The sequence below is a fragment of the Thunnus thynnus genome, chromosome 7, assembly GCF_963924715.1.
Source record: "Thunnus thynnus chromosome 7, fThuThy2.1, whole genome shotgun sequence".
In the NCBI taxonomy this organism is placed as follows: Eukaryota; Metazoa; Chordata; class Actinopteri; order Scombriformes; family Scombridae; genus Thunnus; species Thunnus thynnus.
The window spans coordinates 22,399,379-22,419,570 of record NC_089523.1 but is presented as its reverse complement, the minus strand read 5'-3'; the positions used below and the strand labels follow the sequence as shown (position 1 = coordinate 22,419,570).

The 20,192-nt window shown below is 39.9% G+C and overlaps 1 protein-coding gene across 1 annotated transcript; it reads right to left on the bottom strand.

The window, feature by feature from the left end:
• Positions 1–485: 485 nt before the first annotated feature.
• On the bottom strand, positions 486–19,301 carry sytl2b (synaptotagmin-like 2b). The gene is made up of 19 exons (XM_067594989.1): positions 18,165–19,301; positions 16,312–16,491; positions 14,052–14,215; positions 13,486–13,597; positions 12,000–12,048; positions 11,795–11,897; positions 10,914–11,642; positions 7,166–9,715; positions 5,650–5,763; positions 5,510–5,560; positions 5,334–5,428; positions 5,123–5,239; positions 4,730–4,899; positions 4,234–4,336; positions 3,942–4,103; positions 3,637–3,721; positions 3,432–3,534; positions 3,131–3,336; positions 486–2,600 (listed from the first exon to the last, which is right to left on the bottom strand). The coding sequence occupies exons 2-19, from the start codon at positions 16,410–16,412 to the stop codon at positions 2,452–2,454; spliced, it is 5,163 nt and encodes a 1,720-aa protein (XP_067451090.1). The 5' UTR covers positions 16,413–16,491; positions 18,165–19,301; the 3' UTR covers positions 486–2,451.
• Between the last annotated feature and the right edge of the window lie 891 nt (positions 19,302–20,192).

The following is a 20,192-nucleotide window of genomic DNA, read 5'->3' as shown; positions in this document are numbered from 1 at the left end:
CAAACTTCAGGATGTTTTAATGCTTTTCTTTGGCTTATATAATAGCAAACTGAAGATCTTTTGGGTTTTTGACCGTTGGTTGGTCAAAACAAGCATTTTGAAGACGTTGCTTTGGGGTTTGGGAAAGTGTGAGAAGCATTATTTCAAGACATTTTATAGACTAAACAATATATGAAGAAGATAATTGTTAATTGTGGCCCTAATTAACATTAAAAACTTCTTAAATGAAAAGTGCTGAAATCTAAAAGGAACATCCTCTCACTGAACTCTAAATGTTCTGATGAAGGACTTGGCCAGTTAATATGAAACCTGCTTAATTCAAGTGTGTAGACAGTGTGTTTCTTTTCTATCTCCAAGAAAAGTGCCCTGAATATTTCGACATTGTTATGGAAATTTAAGAAACATACCTTGAGAAACTTTGTACATTGTGAAACTGTGTAAATGCACAGCAGTGTGAATTTAAAAACACCAATACATTTTACCGACACATTTTTTATCACTGTTGTTTGGCCAAATGAAAACTGAAGTAAAATAATTTGACTCAAGAGATATTCGGGGAGTAAAGAGGTGTCCTGCACATTAACGGCAGGTAATAATTTACATCTCTGGATAGCAAGAGGAGCATGACTTCAGATTCTATTACAATAAAAGCCTTTATTCAAGGATGCAAGATGTAATTAAAAACACTATAGTGGTTTGGCTTTAGCCTTCTTCTGAATGCTCAAACATAATTACCCCCATAAAAAGAACAGAAGTGTATAGAGCAATGTAATCAAGATAACGCTTTGTGCAGATATTATAAAACCTTTGGGATATATTTCTTAATGTTTTTATTGTGGTGTGATGGATGTATGGTGATTGTTGTACAGATTACATTGAGGACACCTGTTGACAGGCTGATGTAGCTTTAAAGGGGACATATCATGCACATTTACAGGTCTATATTTTAATCTGAGTCTGGAATATCTTTGCTTTATTTACAGTTCAATTAACTCCGTATTTATCTTATACTGACCCTTTACACTGCCCCTCAATTCAGCCTCTGTCTGAAACAGGTCGCTTTAGCTCCTGTCTCTTTAAGGCCCCTCCCCTGATGAGCCCACTCTCTTCTGATTGGTCAGCGTCTGGAAGCTATGTATCAGCCAACTTCTGGTGTCTATGTAAACAAGCAGTAGTAGTAGGATTTCACTTCTTTTACTCGTCCTTTACTTGAAATGTCAACTTCTCAAATACATCCATACATGAGCTGGAAGGATGCAAACAACTAATGGAAAAACCTTAGCAACAGCATTAGCAACAACCTTAGTTACAAAGGATGGCCATTATATGGGCATGCACGGTGAGCTGACATCAACTTGTCGGCAAGGTATAAAAAACCATTGCAAATGAAGTTTTCTGACCAGGTTGAAGCCAAGGCTTTTGACTTGCAGGGAGCATTTCTACAGTTAACCTCAGGTTTGGGAACTTTGACCATGTTTAACACAGTGGTTCAGTGGTTAGCACTGTTGCCTCACAGCAGGGAGGTCCTGGGCTCAAACCCCAGCTGTCCCAGGTCCTTTCTGTGTGGAGTTTGCATGTTCTCCCCGTGTTTGCGTGGGTTCTCCGGTTTCCTCCCACCATTAAAGACATGTATGTTATGCATCAGCTGGCACCCAGGAGAGAGGCACTGCTGTGCATGGGGTATCTTCAGTTTCTTGACATGTATGTTATGGTTAATGCCCCTGACTACTGGCACTGGCAAAAAGAACCGGAGTTGGTCTCTGGTCCACTGCTCCTAGTGTGTGTGTGTAGGATGGGTCAAATGCAGAGGATCAATTTAATTTCAATGTATGTGAGAACTGAGAAATGACAATAAAGAAATCTTAGCTTAAAAATGTAAATAAAAGAAAATCACAAAAAGCATATGTTCCCTTTACATAAAATCCAAATCCATGTTTTTCTCACTCATTACACTGCTCTATAACATTCTTGTTTGAACACCATGACAAAAGGCAAAAGATGATCAGATGTTCCATTAAGTGTCTTTAACTTCTTCCTAACCTCCTGCATAAAGACTTTCAGTACTTAGTTGTTCCAGGATTGGAATTTATTTGAGTTATTTTTCAGCTCACTCTCCAGAGTTTTTTGTTTCCACCATTTGGTTTTCTAATTTTATTTCCCCTTGTTCTTTCCTGTGGAGTTTCAACAGGGACCCTGAAGTGTTCACAAAGCCACCATTTTTTATGAAATTGCTTTGTTAGGTGGCACCACAGGCTGCTGTAAAACTACGGCAACATGGTTAATTCCAATTTTTCACTCCAGTGACTTTACTTTATTTTTTATGAGACTATTAAAATCCTTACAAAGCTTTTTTGGACCGAATTTAAATCACCTTTATAACATGTATTATGTTTTTACCTCTTAAGAATATATTATATTTGCAGTATGTATCCCAGTGTGGTATACTTATACTTATTTGAAAGCAGTTTTGGCAGAGTTCAGCATTCTTAGTGGGAGCACGTCCTCCACCCATTCATTTGGAGAAGCTATCATGCGATCCCATAGCGCCACCTCATAGGGAGTAGAGTCCATCCAGTCCACCAGCGCACCGTAACTTTTGCCTACAGAGAGACACAGCAAAATACAAGGATTGGAAATATGTCTATTCATTGATAATCTTTGTTCTTTATTACTTCACTTCAATGCTTTTGTATCCTCTGAAAGTCTGAAACGCCGTTCAAACTTTAAAATGGCTCATTTAGGGCACAGCTGCAATTCATTTTCACTCTGATACTATTTTACATTTTATAATTTTCAGCTTTTTTATTATGGACATGAATGGGAGGAAAAAAAACTCAACCCATTGTATTTGATGACTCTGGTTCAGGTTTCTTCACAACAATTTACAGTTTTATGCTTTTTAGACTATTGTGGGTGTTATTATTGGGCCAATCAGAGTGGGTGATGAAAGCAGTAACATCATCCACTGTAGCTGCTGCTGTACATAGAGGAAAATAAATGTTTTGAGCAGCTCTTAGTCCCAGTGTTGTTATTGTTCACATACATATTGAGTATTAAATTGTGCAGCTGCCTTTGCCTATTGTTGTCAGTTTGAGTGTTTTTATATTAAATTTAGTTTTTCCACCCCTACCTATTCCAGCTCCAAGCCTCAGGCCCCCAAGCAGGTTGCTGGCTAGCCTGTCTCGATCCCACACTGTGAGCTCTACGCAGACTTCATTTAGATCGGCCTCTCTGATACCATCGTACACCATTGTGTGGTTAAACACTGGATCCACCATCCTCCTCAGCACACGTGTCTTCTGACGACTCTTCCTGCTTGTGTCCGGCAGCACAAAGCTTGAGATGAGGAGGGAAAAAGAAACATGTAGATTGATACAGTGCACCAGTAAACTGCTATTGATATCCTTACTCGTGCAGGATGTTGTGCATACCACTTAACATATGGGTCAATGGTGGCCCTGATTAGAGGCAGGTTCTTGCATTCTTTCACCCAAATGTGGACCTCTCCAGTGCTCGGACCCTCCTTGGCTAATCCTTTAAAGAAGAAATGACAGACAACGTTTTTATATACCTTTGTGAATTTTTTGGAATACGTTACAAGGCCTTTTAAAAAGCAGAGTAAGTTTGTATGCAGACCTTCACTGTGGATGATCTGCGGCAGGAAACGTATGGCTAATCTCATCTCTCCTCGCCCATTTGAGGGCGCTAAAGTGGGTGTTGTCTGAAAGATACAGAGAGAGTATACATTACATAAACAGTTCATCCAAAATCCATCATGACACTCCTGAATTCCTTTGTACACAGCTTATACAATAACTACAGAACATGTGATATAACCAGCTCAAATAGACTCTGGGGAAATGAGCAAACTGACCAGCTGCTACTGTTATTTGATGAGAAAACAACTACTGCGGATAAAGCTGTGTGTGTGTTTTTCTTACCCTGGCTTTCAGGGCTAAGTAGTTCATCTGGGTGTGGTCAAAGTCCCACTTGGAGAGGTCCACGTCTACCTCGCCCAGGAAACTGTTCCTGCCAAAGGTGTCGTTATGCCAAACGGAGAGAATGAGCGTCTGGGTTCTGAGGTACTCCATGCGAACACGATACTGGAGAGACGGAGAGGAATGAGCTGCTTTTGTTTGCTGATTGTCAAGCACGCCAAGTATTAAGCATTACAGTGTGGGAAAGTGTCTGTGTATGTTTAGTGCTACTGGCGTCATATCTGTGGGCTCTTACTCTGAGGATCTCGTTGAAGGTTGGATTCAATGTCTTTTTTTTTACAGATGTTTTCCTTTTTCCGAGGTTAGCTTTGTCAGGAACCAGGTAGCTTTTCACATACCTTGAAAAACAAAACAGCAACACAATTTTCATTGCTAAGATATACCTTAAACCTGCATTAACTGATTTTTTAGCCACTTGGGGGCAGCGGAAACAAGTTGTGAAGACAACACTGACATATCATCACCTTTTAAGTTGACATGATGAACTTGTTGGCAAACTTATTTACACATCCAACAGTTATGGAGCAACATTATCATTCATTGGGAGTCGTGTTTCTTTCCACTTAATGAATGTAAATCCAATATTCACTCCCCTTTCGCTCTGTTTTTGGTCCCTATCCTGAGGGAAATCCTGAGGGCTCTTTAGCTGCTAAATGCTCCATTATGTTCACCAGCTAGTCGCTAAATGTGTCTGTTTGTGGACTGTGTATTTCATCAGGTACAGTACTCACGGATCCGAGCGGCCCCTCTTTGGGTCGACTGCAGCCAAGTCTCGGCACTCAGCCACAAAGATGTGGAACTCTCTGAGCCGCTGCACATAGTTGATGGAGAACTGGATGTTTCCTTGAACCTCCACATTCCCAAAGTCCCCACTGTACATGGTCATCACACTTCCGCTCAGCTAGGAGCACACACATGCAGAAAAAAGTTTATTGAACAATTTGTGGTTTGTGTGATGGAAAACTGTTAACTCTGAACACGAAAACAGATTATGAGTTGATACTAATCCCCAACTATTACTAATTATGCTTAAAAGCCAGTGAGCAGTGCAGTTTGAGAGAGCAGTGTTTGTATGGGAAGTGTGCTCATGCGTAAGCGACTCATGCTGCTGTGTGTGAACATACAGAAGACACAGACGCCATGCCAGAGGAGTTGGTGAGGTTAGACATAGATCTGCCCATCGTTAGGCTTCCTCGGTGGTCACTGTCCTCGTAGGTGGAGTCAGTATCTCTGCCGTCATCCTGCAACACAGACAGCAGGCACAGAAAGCTCTGTGCACGGGGATGCAGAGCAGGATTTGACCAACTGGACTAAAAGATGCAGTGGTGGTTTTACCTCCTTCTGTAAAAACGAAGGAACTGATTTGCTCATCTTCTTCAGGTGCTCTGGATCCGAAAATAAGGATGAGGAGGGCGAGGGGATGGACGAAACTAGAAGATACAGAATCTTAACTAATATACCACCATGTTTGAACAGATATACATAATTACACAGATCAGGCTGATTTTTACCATCACTAATGCGCCTCATCTCAACAGTTGGATCCTGTCTTCTTTCTTGTCCTGTGAGAGACAAACAAAGTAACCACAGTCAACAAAAATGATCTATACATTTGGGAAATGTTAGACTTGGACGTTGTGGAAATGCTCACGTGGTGGTAAGGATGCTGTGATGTCCTCCATACTTTTAGCCAGAGTTTTAGGGCGTGCTTCTGCTCGCCGCAACGCTTTCCTTACAGGGTTTTGGTTATCATCATCATTCTCACCTACGTCATGGAAAACATAACTCTAATTAATGTAATAATTGACATGTCCTGTCTGGATTTGTTTGCTGGCTAAGTGATAGATGATTCATGCTCAAATTGGTTTTCACAACTATTGAAATTGCAATAAACAATGATATTGAACAGACAGTGTGTTAACAAACGATTGAATCCTTGTTTTATATTATAATTGCTCACATCAGAGCAGAGGGTTGGCACTTTCAAACACTACGTGATCTGAATGCAGAGATTATTTTACTATAGCAGGTCTAATGCTACCAGAGCTTGTGTGTATACACCTGTACTCAAAACACACAAAGGGAAATCCAAATTTTTGAATTAAGCTGTGTAAATTAAGTTAATGATGAATTCACAAACTGTGTTAAGTGAAAACAAGTGAAACAAGTATAAGTCCAGGTATTTCAAGCAGAACATATAAACTGGTGTTGTCTCATTCAAGATAAATTCTTACTATTATACTACATGTTATTAGACATAAGTCTCTAATTTGTGTTTACATTAACTTGTATAATAATACTGTGCATGAAATATATATATGTATCATCCCTGCTTCCATTAAAAAACTACTGCAAAATAAAGCTGAAGTGAAACTGTCTCTGGAGCAACAGTGGTGTGATGTCAGTAAAGTCAGAACTATGTATCGCCCAACCCACAAATTAAACACAGCCAACTGACCGCAGGAGCACTAAGTGTTTACAGAGATTTGCTTCTGCCAACAGAGAAAACAAGAAACACGGACATGATACCAAGGATACTGCTGGATACAACAGTGTGATCATAATTGTCTGGGAGTATGCAAACATCAGACACTTAGACTCTAGACTTAGAGAAAAATAAATGTTCAAAACAAGGAAACATACTTGTGTTTAATGGTCAGGTTGAGTGTAAAGGAGACATAGATCTCACAATGTTATCAGCAACTACTTCATGCTTTGAAAACCTTTTTTTTTCTATTTTTGTTTTATTTGTATCCAGATTTAATATGATCACTCTGTAACATACAGTATGTTAACGCTTCAAGATAAATGAAACAGCTTTATTGATTATTGTTAAAATGATCTAGTTAGATATATTTTAATTGTTTTTCTTTCTCTTCAAAAAACTATTTATTTCACAAATTTAGGCTAAATGTTATTTTGTGAATTTTTTCTTTGGAAAAAGTACTAAATACCAACTTTTAATGTGTATATTTGACTTAACACATGACTATAATAGCTTTAGCATATAGTAGCATTTGAAGTTATAGCAGGTCAAGACAGAATATCATGTGCAAATGTAAATTGTATATTTGGAGTGTATTTTTTTCTTTGAGTTACAGTAAAAACAAACTCAAGTCTTTGTGTGACACTGTAAAAAAAAAAAAAAAGAAAAAGTTGGTGCTCACGGTTTGAGCCGTTCCTCGAGATGGACCAGGTTTCTGAGGTGCTGCTCATAGACGACTCCTGACCTGTGTCTGAACTGCTGTAGTTTGCCCACAGGGGGCGCTGACTCGTCTTGCTGCTCCTCCTGCCGTAACGCTCCTCTGAGCTCACCGGGGTGCTGGCCCTCACTGGCCCCCCCAGGTCAAATTCATATCCGATTTTACCCTCTGACCCCTCGTCCTTCACAGCCGGGGCGAGGGAGGTGTGGACACTCGTCTTGTCTGTCATCCCCAGGTAATGCCGGTAGTCTCTGGGAACAAATGCCCGTGCACGTGGAATCAGGGTTTCACTATCCTCGAATGTTCTCCTCGGTGAGGCGCCTTTTTCTGCGTTCTGCCTCCTGTTCTGAGTCCGGTCTGTGCTCTGCCTTCTGCTCTGCGAGTGGACAGGGCTTACATCCATTTTGAGAAGCCCCTGATCTTTTTCTTCGGGATCACTGAGAGCAAACATGCTAGTGGCGCGACGCAAAGAATTTACACGACTGCTCGAATTGCTAACGTTGTCTCTTTTACTCTTGGGAGAGCGACTCTCTTTTCCCAGATTGCTTTGTGGTTTCGTGGCTTTCTCCTCTCTGTTAGAGTCTTTTGAGGTCCGTTTGGATTCTCTCTGCTGGCCCGACTCAGCTGTCATATAATTAGACAGGTTGTTTTTGCTGTCATTGGCTGCTCTTGATTTTGCTGGGGATAAGCGGTAAAGCTCAGGGTCGCCACACTTTAACTCCTGAGGTGGATGCTGGGCACTTATTGGCTCTTTCCTTTTGGGGCTTTTGGGTTTGTCAAAGGATAATGATCCCTTGGAATCTGACGTGGCCTCGTCCCAGAACTCACGCAGATTGTTAAATTGTCTTCGGCTCGTGCCGAGGCTCGGGGACGACTTTTCTATTCTCTGATTCAAAGGAAGAGTAGAAAAATTTGGGTGATTTCTATCAGAGTCTTCTCCATCACTGCCTGAATCGTTTCCAATCGACCTTAGGTCATACTCTGACTTTGTAAATCTTTTATTCAGTTTTGCTTGGTTGGCAGCACGACCGACTTTACCATCCCCAAGAGCTTTCGATTTGCCGGTATAAAACATTGGTTTATTCCTCTCCTGCTCCCAGAAAGATTTGAGCTGCTTTATCCTCTCTGCAGTGCTTTCCTGATGAGCAAGGCCCTGTCTATGTGAATGAGGACTGTTAGTTCTGTCTTTATTAGATGCATCTTCTTTTCTTTTAGGAGACATGCTTGATTGCATGCTTTTATCCTTACTTTCCCTCATCCTAAAGTCTTCACTTGAACCTCTGCGTGTGTCTATTTTGGGGGTGATTTGTATATCGTTCCCGTCTTGCTTGTAGTCCACATTTGGGCTGTTTCTGGACAGCTTCTCGGAGTCTGGACCATCCCTTGTTTGGAGATCTGTATCCAGCTGAGACACAGGAATAGACTTTGACAGCTCTTCCTGCAGTGAGGTTTCTCTAGACTGGAAAATACTGTCAGGTTGTGGATTTGGTTTGACTGCAGAGATGCTCTCAGACTCTGGACTCAGTCTGGACTGGGGGGGTACCTGTCGCTGTGGGCTGAGTCTGGTTACACATAAGATCTCAGTGTCTGAACCTCTTCTGTCAGCTACTTGGGGACTGGCTGCTACCTTTAAATAATCTATGTTTAATGTTTGGTCATTATTGCTCCTTTGACTTACAGGAATCTGTTGTTTCCCCATGTGGACACTGTCTAAGTGCTGGTTAATATTAATGTTAACACGTTCACTGTCTCCGATATCTTTCTGTAGACTGACTAACAGCTGTTCTCCTCTTTCATCCCCATCATTTGAGGTGTGCTTATCATAAATTCCCTTCCCATTGTATATTCCAGGAGCAGAGGGCATATCAGTCACTCTGTTCGGTTTATTCACTTTCTCCTCGTCTTTCACTGCTGAGAGCTGAACAGCTTTCTGTCCTTTGTCAACGGGCGTGTTTGATTTACTGATAAGTATTTTAGGGCCCGCGTTGCTTTTCTCCCAGAATGACTTCAGATGAGAGATTTTGGGCGGTTCACTTTCATCGTCATTATCTTTCACTTCCTGTGACCGCATTCTGTCTCTGGTATCTTTCTTCACTTCTACTTGCGTTTCTGTCGGCTCCTTGTTTCCTGTTTTGTCGGTCGCTTTTAACTCTTTAGCCTCATGAGTCTGTCTTTGTAAGAGACTTCTCTTTGTTTCTAGTGTTTCCTTCTTTCTATCATTTATAATATCCCCTGCACCTTTTCTTAATGAATCTTCACTTCTTAATGTGTTGGTTTCTACTTGATGCCTGTCAGAGCTCTTTGTGGCCTCAGGTCTGTTTTCTGCATTTAGCCAATCACTGCTGCCTGTGCTGCGGCTGAACCAGTCCAGCACCTTCGCAATGGAATCCTCCTCATCACCGGCGGGGCTGGACGTCTGAGTGGATAATTTGAACACGTGTTTCTGATTTGATTTCTGCTGTGTTTCTTGATCAGACTTTTCAATGAAGTTGAGATTGTAAGATACTGGCGGATCTGAAAACAAAGGTATGAAAGGAGAATTAAATACATTTCAGAATATAATAAGAAGCTACCACCACCTGCAGGTTTGCTTTATCTCCCAGAAGCCCACTTATAACAGCTCAGAGACGAACTGCTGCACTAACATAATATTAAATCTAAAACAGCACATGTATTGTAATGATAAAATGATAATATGTTTTATTTATACAGCACTTTTAAAGGTACTCAAAGATACTTTACATACATAAATTAATTGGCAAAAAGAAGTTACACATAACAAAACAGAGCAGCAGGAAAGACACAGTGTTAAAAAAAAGAAAACAAATGCAGTAAAAGAGACAAAAAAGACTCATAAAAAGAGATTTCTCATTAGTCTCATTCGATAATTGTAGTTTTTCCTAAATAAATATTGAGATTAATGGGACTTTTTCATTCTGTCTGTATAAATACAGTGACCTTTTCACCTTCAATTCAATTCACTTGTTAAAAACAAGGACATTTCTACAAAAACAGTCAAGTTCAGCTAAATAAAATGTGAATCGTTGAGTGTTTCCATCAAGTGTGCTTCAAGAAGATAATTAATTGAGCACCACTTAAGAAACTGTGTTTTTTTGTTTTTCTTGAGTGAATTTATCCCTTCTGAACCACAAGTACTGTAGTTCACTTGGTGGTGCTGTTATCTCATTATGGTGATAAAGAGGGGGATGACATAAAACTACGACCCTCGTCTGAACCAGGTATTGTATCTAGTTATGTACATCTCTGACACACTGCTCTTATTATTCTGCATTTTCTGGACTTTTTGGTGGAGTGGAGACATATAACGGTGAGTGGCAGCATGACATGAAGTGAAGTAGTCTACAGTAGAAGAAGCAAAAGCAGGTGCCGAAATCTGTTGAGTTATAGGATAATTATAAAAATCTGTAAATTTTGTCAATCCTTTTTTGAATTTCTCTAATATTTGCTTTTTTTCTTGTTAAATACTGCATATTTTCACCTCTTCAGGCCTCTAAAAATCTTTCAAAAGAAACAAGAGGAAGAAAATGTCACTCTTATATGGTTGAACTGCTCACAAGTCACAACAAGTAGACGTTTCACTTTCAGGTTCAATATGCCAGAAATATTAGGAAGCACTGTCTCAGCTGACATTAACACCCTGCCTCAAACTTACAATTAACTAAGAAGAGTTACTTCTTGTTACTGAACTTACCCACAGTGCTATGGGTCAAACTCAGCTCCTCCTGCCTCATTGCTGTTCCCACACTGCTGCTGATGTCTCTGTCTGAATCCTGGATGATGACCGTGGGTAGGGTGACAGTGTTCCCAGCGATGTGTTCTCTTTGGGTCTGCTCGTCTCTGTCTTCGCTCTTCTGTGGGATTTCTCTGTCGACTGACGCGTCGCCTCTGGTGTATGTGACTGGTCTGAAACTGCACAAGTCGTGAGTAGCAGTAGCAGTAGAAGGATGAGTGAGTTTAATTGGAGATGTTGGGTAAGAGTTGTAGGGGGTATTTTCCACTGCCCTGTCTCTGGTTATAGAAGGTAGGTTTCTGTCCTTCTCCAGACTGGAATTAAACAAAATCTGTGGCTGCTGGGGGTTTTCATCTGCAGAGCCGGATGGCTGAGCAGGCTGAGGAGCTTGATTAGAAACTGCAGCCACGGTTTTCTGAGGCACTTCATCTTGGCCCTTCAGGTAGGACTGATTCGAGCTTCCACTAGATCCCCGCTGGAGACTCCGTCTTGGGGCAGGGACGATCCCCACTGACCCTACCTGAGAGTCTGAGCCATTGCTTTCTGTCTGGCTGCCGGCACGTCTTGACAGAAATGTCCTCTTCTTGGGCACAGGCCTGAAACCTACAGAGGAGCCCTCTGATGTGATGGAGCCACCTGAAGTCTGACTGGTCCCACTTGCTGGGTGATGCTTCAAGGGAGATATGGGCTCTGAGGAAACAGAAAAAGCACGACAGGGTGGGTCTGATGCACTTATGACATTGTGCCATTATGGATCTCATACTGCACTGCTATCACTATCATGCGGTCATTCCCTATTTCACAGCTTTACAGATGTGTATGTCTGCTCTAAATGTTCACACCTGTCTCAGACGACTCCTGGTCTCGTCTCTTTGACAACCCCTCTGTATTTTCAGTTGGCTCAACAACAATAAGGGAAGCTCGGTTGAACGGGTTGTGCCTTGGCTTGAAGAAAAAAAAACAAACAAATGTTAGAACAGCTCTGATATCACTGTAAAAAGAGAAAAACTACCAAAAAAGTCAGTTTGTTTTCTAACACATGCCTACCGTTCTTGGAGAGCGGACTGTTGAATTCAGATTCTCTTTCTCTGCATCACTGTGGGAAAAATATTTTACATTTCTAGTTAAGCACTAAAAACACTGAGAGTTATAATGTGTATTTGAACATGACACACCCACTGCAAAACTCCTTAGTACCTCAGCAGTGAGTGGGAGTTTTGCTCAATATACTGTGATGTGCATGACTGGGGCTTGCTGACACGTAAATAATGCTAATATCAAAGAGAGGGATGTCTACCCACCCAAACCAAACAATATACTGAAGGGACTCCTGTTTGACAAACTCACAATATCTACCTAACAATAGCAAGTCTTAAGTTTCTGACTTGTTGATTTCATCTAAACTACATGTGTTAACAAAATAACGGGAACTACACTGCAAATCCTGGAATTTGCATATTTCAAGTACCCAAGACTTCAGGCTATAACAGACTGGAGTCTGCTGTGTGTTTAGGACAACTGCAACCTTGTGCACAAAGTTCTGAAGCCTTGCCAAACCAAATATTGACTGTACTCTAATAGAAAGTATGTTAAATATGTCTTAGCTATGACACAAAGTTATTTAACTACACATTTTGTATTGGTTCCCCAGTTTGAATAGATAATAAAGCAGCCCTCTAGTGGAGTAAGTTGCAACATTTTAAAGATCATACATTTTCAGAATATATCAATAATCATCAAATAACTAAACAAACAAAAAAAAAAATCACTATAGTTGAGAAAATACTGGTGGTAAATCCCAGAAACCCGAGACTGACAGCCACTTCTCATTTGGAGCAATTACGCTGAGAGCTCTATTGAGTTTAAACACTTTGCTAAACTGGTCTGTTTTCCCTTCATACATCAGACCAGCCCTCTTCAGTCCACATCCTGCAATGTTGTGAGCAGGTAGCTGCTGCTGGGCTATAAAACGGACATGTTCCCTGTTAGAACCGCCTTTGTTGACACAGGTTGAGTCACAAGACAGGACGCGCACTGTGCACACACACACACAGAGTGAAGCTGTACCAGCATTTCAAACTGATCAAGAGTCATTTAATGTAGTTTAAATTGAAACTTTTAGTAGAATCTTTAAGGGAGAGAAACAGAGAGAAACAGGCTGCTGTGAAATTATACAGTATGTGTGGAAATGTGTGATTTTAACAGCCCAATCAGACTTAATCTTGTGAATCAAGTCTTCATTATGAAATATGTATTCGACCAGTCAATAACAAGATATAAGATATAAGATATTTATATAAAGATATGACATCGCTACCTCTTGTGTACCATTGTGGGATGTCTCTATCAGACTAATCAAGGATGTAAATAAGAAAGTGAAAGGGTGACAGATAGATAGATAGATAGATAGATAGATAGATAGACAGATAGATAGACAGATAGATAGATAGATAGATAGATAGATAGATAGATAGATAGATAGACAGACAGATAGACAGATAGATAGATAGATAGATAAGTGAGGATTGTATACATCATCTCCTGTGGCTGTATTGCCTCCAAACATCTGGCAGGTTTCGGTGGAGGGACGGTGTCTGAACCTCGACTGCTGGGTGTCTTGGATCTTTCAATTCTAAGAGATCCGTCTGCAGCAGAAAGAGGAAATGAGCTGAGTATACATGAGTTTGTGAATACAACAATATGCAATTGAAGTAACCAGTTTGGTAATAGAGTACAGTATTATTTCCTAGACCCATTTCTGATCTCAGCACTCCACACATTAGTCCTTGATTCAGTCACATAGCGTCCATTATGCAAATCTTCAAGAGGGATATTTAAAAAAAAAAAAAAAAAAAATTTAATATTTTTTTTTATCAGTTATTCAACAGTGAGTTGTATTTTTGGTGATTCCACAGATGTCTACTGTCTGCCAGTAAAGATAAAATGTTTGCTGGGGGTGAAACCAATGTTTAAATCTAACATTTCCACAGAGCAAAGTTTGCATAGTGCTATGAGACTGAATCACAGAGTAACGTACAGATGGGAGCTAGATTCTTTCCTTGATCACAAAACGCACATTACGGTAGAGCATGAACACACCTAAACCACCGGCTTTCCTCTGTTTCATGGAGGCCAGGATGATTTCCGAGCCGTGGATCTTGTCCATGTGTCTGCGAGACTTGGCCTCATAAAACCACTCTCCAGTCAGGTACTTCAGCTTGCTGTCTGACTGTGAGTCATTGTTCAGGACCGTCTCTAGTTTCCTGGTGGGAAAAACACAAAGGAGATAAATGACAAATGATTAAGTCAAGAGGTTTTTTCTGTAAGGTCATTCATAGTCCTTTTATAATGTATGTTAATCTGAGTGCCATTTCATACTGAATGAAAGTTATGAAAAGTATATCACAAGCACACAGGATATTGTACCTCTCCAGCCCAGTGGCTACGAAGACACAAAAGACCCTCTCTTGTGAGTGAACAAATACAAGACGCTTACTTTAAGCTGAACTGAATGGAGAATCTGACACCATTTCAATTCAGTTTGAGCAAAACCACCGGCAGACAAAGACAAATCTCAGGGTGTTTTGAAGTTGTTTCAGTCATATGAACAAATGAAATGCTCCAATGACTTTCTGCTCAAATGGATATAGATTCAATTTAGATTTAGGTTGGAAAATACTAAATGTTAAATGGATGTGCATGGTGTAGTCCATCAGGGATATCGGAGCCTCTAAATTATGATACAACACACCTGAGAAGATATCAGCAGTCAAACCTTTCTATAATTCTGTGGTTTATTATCATGTCAGTTCTCTTATTCATTTTTTACTATAAAATTCAGTCTGTTTGGCTGCTTTTTTTTTTTTTTTTAGACATTTCCTTAAAGGATAAGTTCACAGTTTTTCAAGTATGTACAGTCAGGTGCCCGTATGAACAACGAAACAGGTTTTGCTTGTTGTAATCATTCCTCCTGTTCATATTATCCATTAGAAGATACCCTCCAAACATGCTTACAATGTTGGTGATGGGAGACAAAATCCCGTCCTCGTTTTGAGCAAAAAGGTCTTTAAAAGTTCATTTGAAGATAATATGAGGTTTCAGCGAAATTGAAAAATTCCCTCTGGGTCTCAATGGACAGTGTTTCCCTGTTGAGCTACTTAATGAACTGAAAATTGTTTATCTTCAGTACATCATATATTTTTTTATTGCTACTTTTCACTGCTTCATTATGAGTTTTATATAACAGTGCACATGGTCTATCTAAAAGGAAAGAATTTGCAAAACATCTAGTTAAAATTGAATTAAAGAGAGAAAAAAAAAAAATCCCCTCGCCTTAAAATGACCAGCCCAACTCATCTTTCCTCCACAGCGGTCATGTGAAAAAAGGGGTAGCACATTATTACAGGCTGTTGGCTTAATCCTTTTACACCAGACTACTCGAGACACAGCGAGCATTCAGCCTCCTGCCAATAAAAAAGTTGGCCGACCAATTCCATTAAACTCACAATGAAAAGCACATTGTCTCATGGCATTCTTGACTTTTGAAAATGAAGTGTAGCGCATCTTCAAAGAGGGTACATTCATTTTTTTGTTGCAGCTGACATGCACTGTTGCATTACGACTCCATGGGGGATGAAGACGTTTATCCTTTTGTTTCGGCGCATGGGAGAGGTCAGAAAAGATACGAAGGCACTTGTTTGTCTTAACGTGCCCTGAACATACACTGTGAGGAATGTATGACACCTCCCATTGCTTCAATGGAGACCTTAGGGGCAGCTGATTTTCTTTTTATCTTTATTCCAAGCTCTAGAGAGGCAGTATCGGGATCCAATTTTGCGAAATTAAACTGCGCGGTCATCAGGCTCTTCACAGGTGAGGCGTCTCTTATGATTGTGCCTCTGGGGGTTTCTTTTCTTGTCCTGTCAGACCAGCATGATCCTCTCCCACGTGTGGACTTCAACTTGGCTGTAATCTAATTGCTCATCTCACATTGAGACTTCTCAGCGATTGAGGCAGCGTCTGTATCCGGCCGAGCTGTTATTGTGTTATTCTATTACGGCCAGACACGTATCATCATTTTTACCAGTGTGTCTACTGTCCCACAAAGGCCTCCTCTCACAAAACAGGCGATGGAAAGGACTGGGGAGCACTTATTGAATCATTAAAATTACATTAGCTCAATGACACGGCATTAATTTAAATGTTGCCAAACATTTTTGGCTCATGTAAAGTAACCCACGTTGAATACTGTACAGTTTGAAGCATGAAAATCTCCCCAACAGCGCCACAAATATTGTTCTAGGATGTCATGCTTTGTTTTTTCGCTAAAACAGGACTGACGGATGTAAGATATGTCTACCTGATTCTCTCCTCCTCGGCCTTCTTCAGCTCGGCGTCCCTCCTCAGCACCGTCATTATCACCCCCTGCTCCTCCTCCGTCAGGTGGCTCAGGTCAATCATGGTGACTCCTCCTGCTTCTCTCAGCGGGCAGGTGTGGAAACGCTTGGCAGCACGGAGCAACCACCGGCTGGTTCTGTCACTGTAAGACAAATCACATGGCAACACATTCACACCCTCACATCCTTAACCATTCTTGCTCACTGCTCCCATATTTTATGACTACGCCTTCCTTTAAGTGTCTGTAAAGCTTTAGAGGAACATCCTTGTTGTTGTTTGTTGAGTTGTACCATTAATTTTCTAAAATGATTTTTTTAAAAAAAAGCAGTGACTCCAACACAACATGCTCCTGATTATAGATAATGAATGCTTTGGCACCCAGTAGATTCATCTTAAGAAGTAACATCTGCAATACTTGAAGCAGTGCCAACAATTCCACCCAGTTATGATTATAAAGTCACGATTATCTTCCTTCAAACAGGGCTGGACAATATATCAATATCATATCGATATTTTGATATGAGACTAGATATCATCTTAGATTTTGGATATCGTAATATCATGATATGACATAAGTGTCTTTTCCTGGTTTTGAAGGCAACTTTACAGTAATGTAATTTGCAGACTGTTCTAGCTGTTCTATTATTTGCCTTTACCCACTTAAGCTACAAATATATTACTGTGGACACCACAGATGCGTAATAGCTCTGTTTATACTACTTTCTGGAGTCTGCTTGGAGGACATGTTCCACACATGTACAGTAGATTGGCATCTACAGGAAGACAGTGTGACAAAAGTTACATCACATGGACCCTCACGTACTCGTGGACACAGAAGGTACAATTTCAGCTTTAGTCATTATATCCACACTACTGATGATTATTGATCAAAAATCTCAAAATGTTTTGTGAAAGCACCAATAGTCATCTACAATATTGTTGCAATATCAATATCAAGGTATTTGGGCACAAATATCATGATGTTTGATTTTGTCCATATCGCCCAGCCCTACTGTCAAGTATTGAAAAGTATTTTGTGTGCTCCTATGACATATTTATTCAGGGAACTGGTTGTTGACACAGCAGGTAACAGCGTCAACTCTGACTTCCAAATAAGACAGCTCAGCAGAGAAAGTAAAGTGTTTAGTTTTTTCCTTTAAAAACATCTTTTGACTTTATATTTAGAGTAAAAATCTGTGTATGTCTTTGCGCAGCTGCAGAATCTGAGACAAAAGTGAACAAGCTTGAGGACACATGACAAGAGATGTTCTCCTGCTTGTAAGGTTTTTTTTTTGTCTGTTTAACAAACTCAATTTAATTTATTTGATGATCATGTCACCCACAGTTAAGTTTGGCTTTAGAGGAAGCCCACTGTACAGAGTTTCACTATTTCAAATATGTATCTTAAATCATAAGAGTAGTTAAGAGTAGTCTTTACAGCTGAATGGAGCTCTAACAATGAATTGTCAAAAGTTAGGGATAGAAATAGTTAAATCATGTGACTGATGGCATTTTCTGGGATATTTGTGATCCAAAGCTACCTAGTTTTTATACCCCTGTTTATGAATACACTCTAATACCAATTAACTTAAATAAGAGTGACATAAGCTTACCTTTAGTGCCAGTACCTTCCTGTCAATAGCTGAGAGATAACTTTCTTTTACCTGTAGGTACCACATACTTTCTCACCACAAGTATATAAAACGTCGCCTACCTGAACACTTACAGGACACCTGCAGGCTCGTCTCAAACTGTAACTTCCGTCTTGCTATGTCGGTTAAAGAAAAATACACAAGGTGAAAGAAAAGTTTTTACCTCCTCCACCGGTCTGCTGCTGCTGCTGCTGCTACTGCTGGACTCCTCGGACAGGAGCTGAGAGGAGGAGGGCGGACTCAGGCTATGAGGATGGGAAGGACCTGACATGAGCAGCCAGATGAGCACTTTGAAGGCTGTTTTCTCTCTTATAACGCATGTCTTCATTTGAGGCAGGTGTATGAGCCTCTGATGCCAGATTAAATGTATGAATTATATCAAATTGAGGTAAATCTGTCAGGGCGTTTTGAGCCATCTGTGCTGTAATAGCAGGCAACGTCCAGCAGGTGTCCTCACTTTCCACATATCTGTTTGACAAAAGGGTGTGAACATCCCCTACAGGCAATAATCCAGGAGGACCTAAGGTGTACTTCAAACAGCCATTACATGACCACAATATAGTGCTATTTTCCCATCTGTACTACAGTTTAAAGGCCTTAAAAGTGTTTAGAGTAGATAGACTGTATTCACACTGTGACTCTGATTTCCATTTACACCTGATTCCCTGTTGGTTTGTTGTGGATCAGAGCAGAAAGAGGAGAAATAAACAGCTGGAAACCAGAACTATAACACTACTTACTGCAATACATGTCACCCTGTTAGGCTACATATATATAATTCCTATTTAACATTGTGTATTTCTATCATCCCACATCCTTGTTATTATTAGACTGTCTCATTATAATCCTATACGTACAGTATATACATGCTTCGCTTATGTTGCTTTAACTAGTGCTTGTCACTTTATTTACTGCACTACATGTCATTTTTCTAAAATATGACACAATTTATGTATGTATTTATTACTGTATAATATCCTATATTGTTGTATGCCTATCATGTTGTTGTATTATATCATTCCACTTCGTTACATTTATCAGCAATATGAGCAACTGCACTATGCTGGTAGTCAGTCTTGCACTTATACCTCATTATTAGGCACCCTTATATACAATATGTATACCTTATATACAATACTGTATATAGTTTCTTACATATTTCAATTTGTTGTAGACTTTGTTCCCTACTTACTTACCGTTTTACTTACTTTTTAGTATCTGTATAAAGGTTTCATTTGGATTTGTGAGTAATTTTCTCCATTTTTATTCCTTTACTTGCTCTATTAACCTACATGGCCTCTTTCCTCTTGTGCTGCTGTAACATCTAGTTTCCCCTGAGGGACCAATAAAGTGTTATCTCATCTTAAATTTCTGTTTAGATGAGTGTTTATCTTTTGGGTGGGTAAACTATTGTTTATGCTGGTGGATGGTTTTAACAGTTATGTATGTGGTTAAAAAACATGATATTAATGTACTAAATAAGTGGTTTCTAACATTTTAGCTTGTGAGCCCTCAAAATAAGGCAATATCCATATGAGACCCTGAGAAAAAAGTCAGAATACACAGTAAATGTGCTGAATTTAGAAGTTACTTCATCTGGGAGCATGGCAACAACATGCACCACTAAAGCATTAATACCAGCTGACATGATATGATCTTTAGGGTGGGTCCTGCTACTGTCTTGAAAACTGTCCATGTCAAAGGTTTTTAATCCTACATTATTTAAGATATTTGGACTATAAAGTACATATTCCTAAATTACTTTGTAATTAATTAAGATACTACACAATAAATCAGGAACCATGCATTATTCCAAGAATATTACACACAATAAACAGGTGGCTCCCAAGACAGATTTATCTCAGGAGCCATCGTGCGTTCCCTCCCCCAGACACATTTAATTATTCATTTTTATTCAGTAATTGTCTACTGTCTCGCCTGGGTGAAAATACTGCACGGTGTAGGGCTGTAATAATTATCTTTTGATAATCGATTCATCAGCATTATTTTCTCAATTATTTTGTCTATAAAACATCAGAAAATAGTGGAAAATATCCAGTTTCATTTCTTAGAGTCCAAGGTGATGTCTTCAAATGTTTTGTCTGATCAACACTCCAAATATGATCCAAATATATTCAGTTTACTATCATCAATTACACAAAAAAGCTTCAAATTCTCACATTTGAGAAGC

Bases quoted from the DNA above. Each gene is read 5' to 3' on its own strand.
- sytl2b (XM_067594989.1), bottom strand. From the start codon at position 16,412: ATGATTGACCTGAGCCACCTGACGGAGGAGGAGCAGGGGGTGATAATG. The intron at 4,900-5,122 runs GTATGTTCACAC...GTGTGCTCCTAG, and splicing joins GCATGGCGTCTGTGTCTTCT to CTGAGCGGAAGTGTGATGAC. The intron at 3,535-3,636 runs GTCTGCATACAA...TCTTCTTTAAAG, and splicing joins GCAGATCATCCACAGTGAAG to GATTAGCCAAGGAGGGTCCG.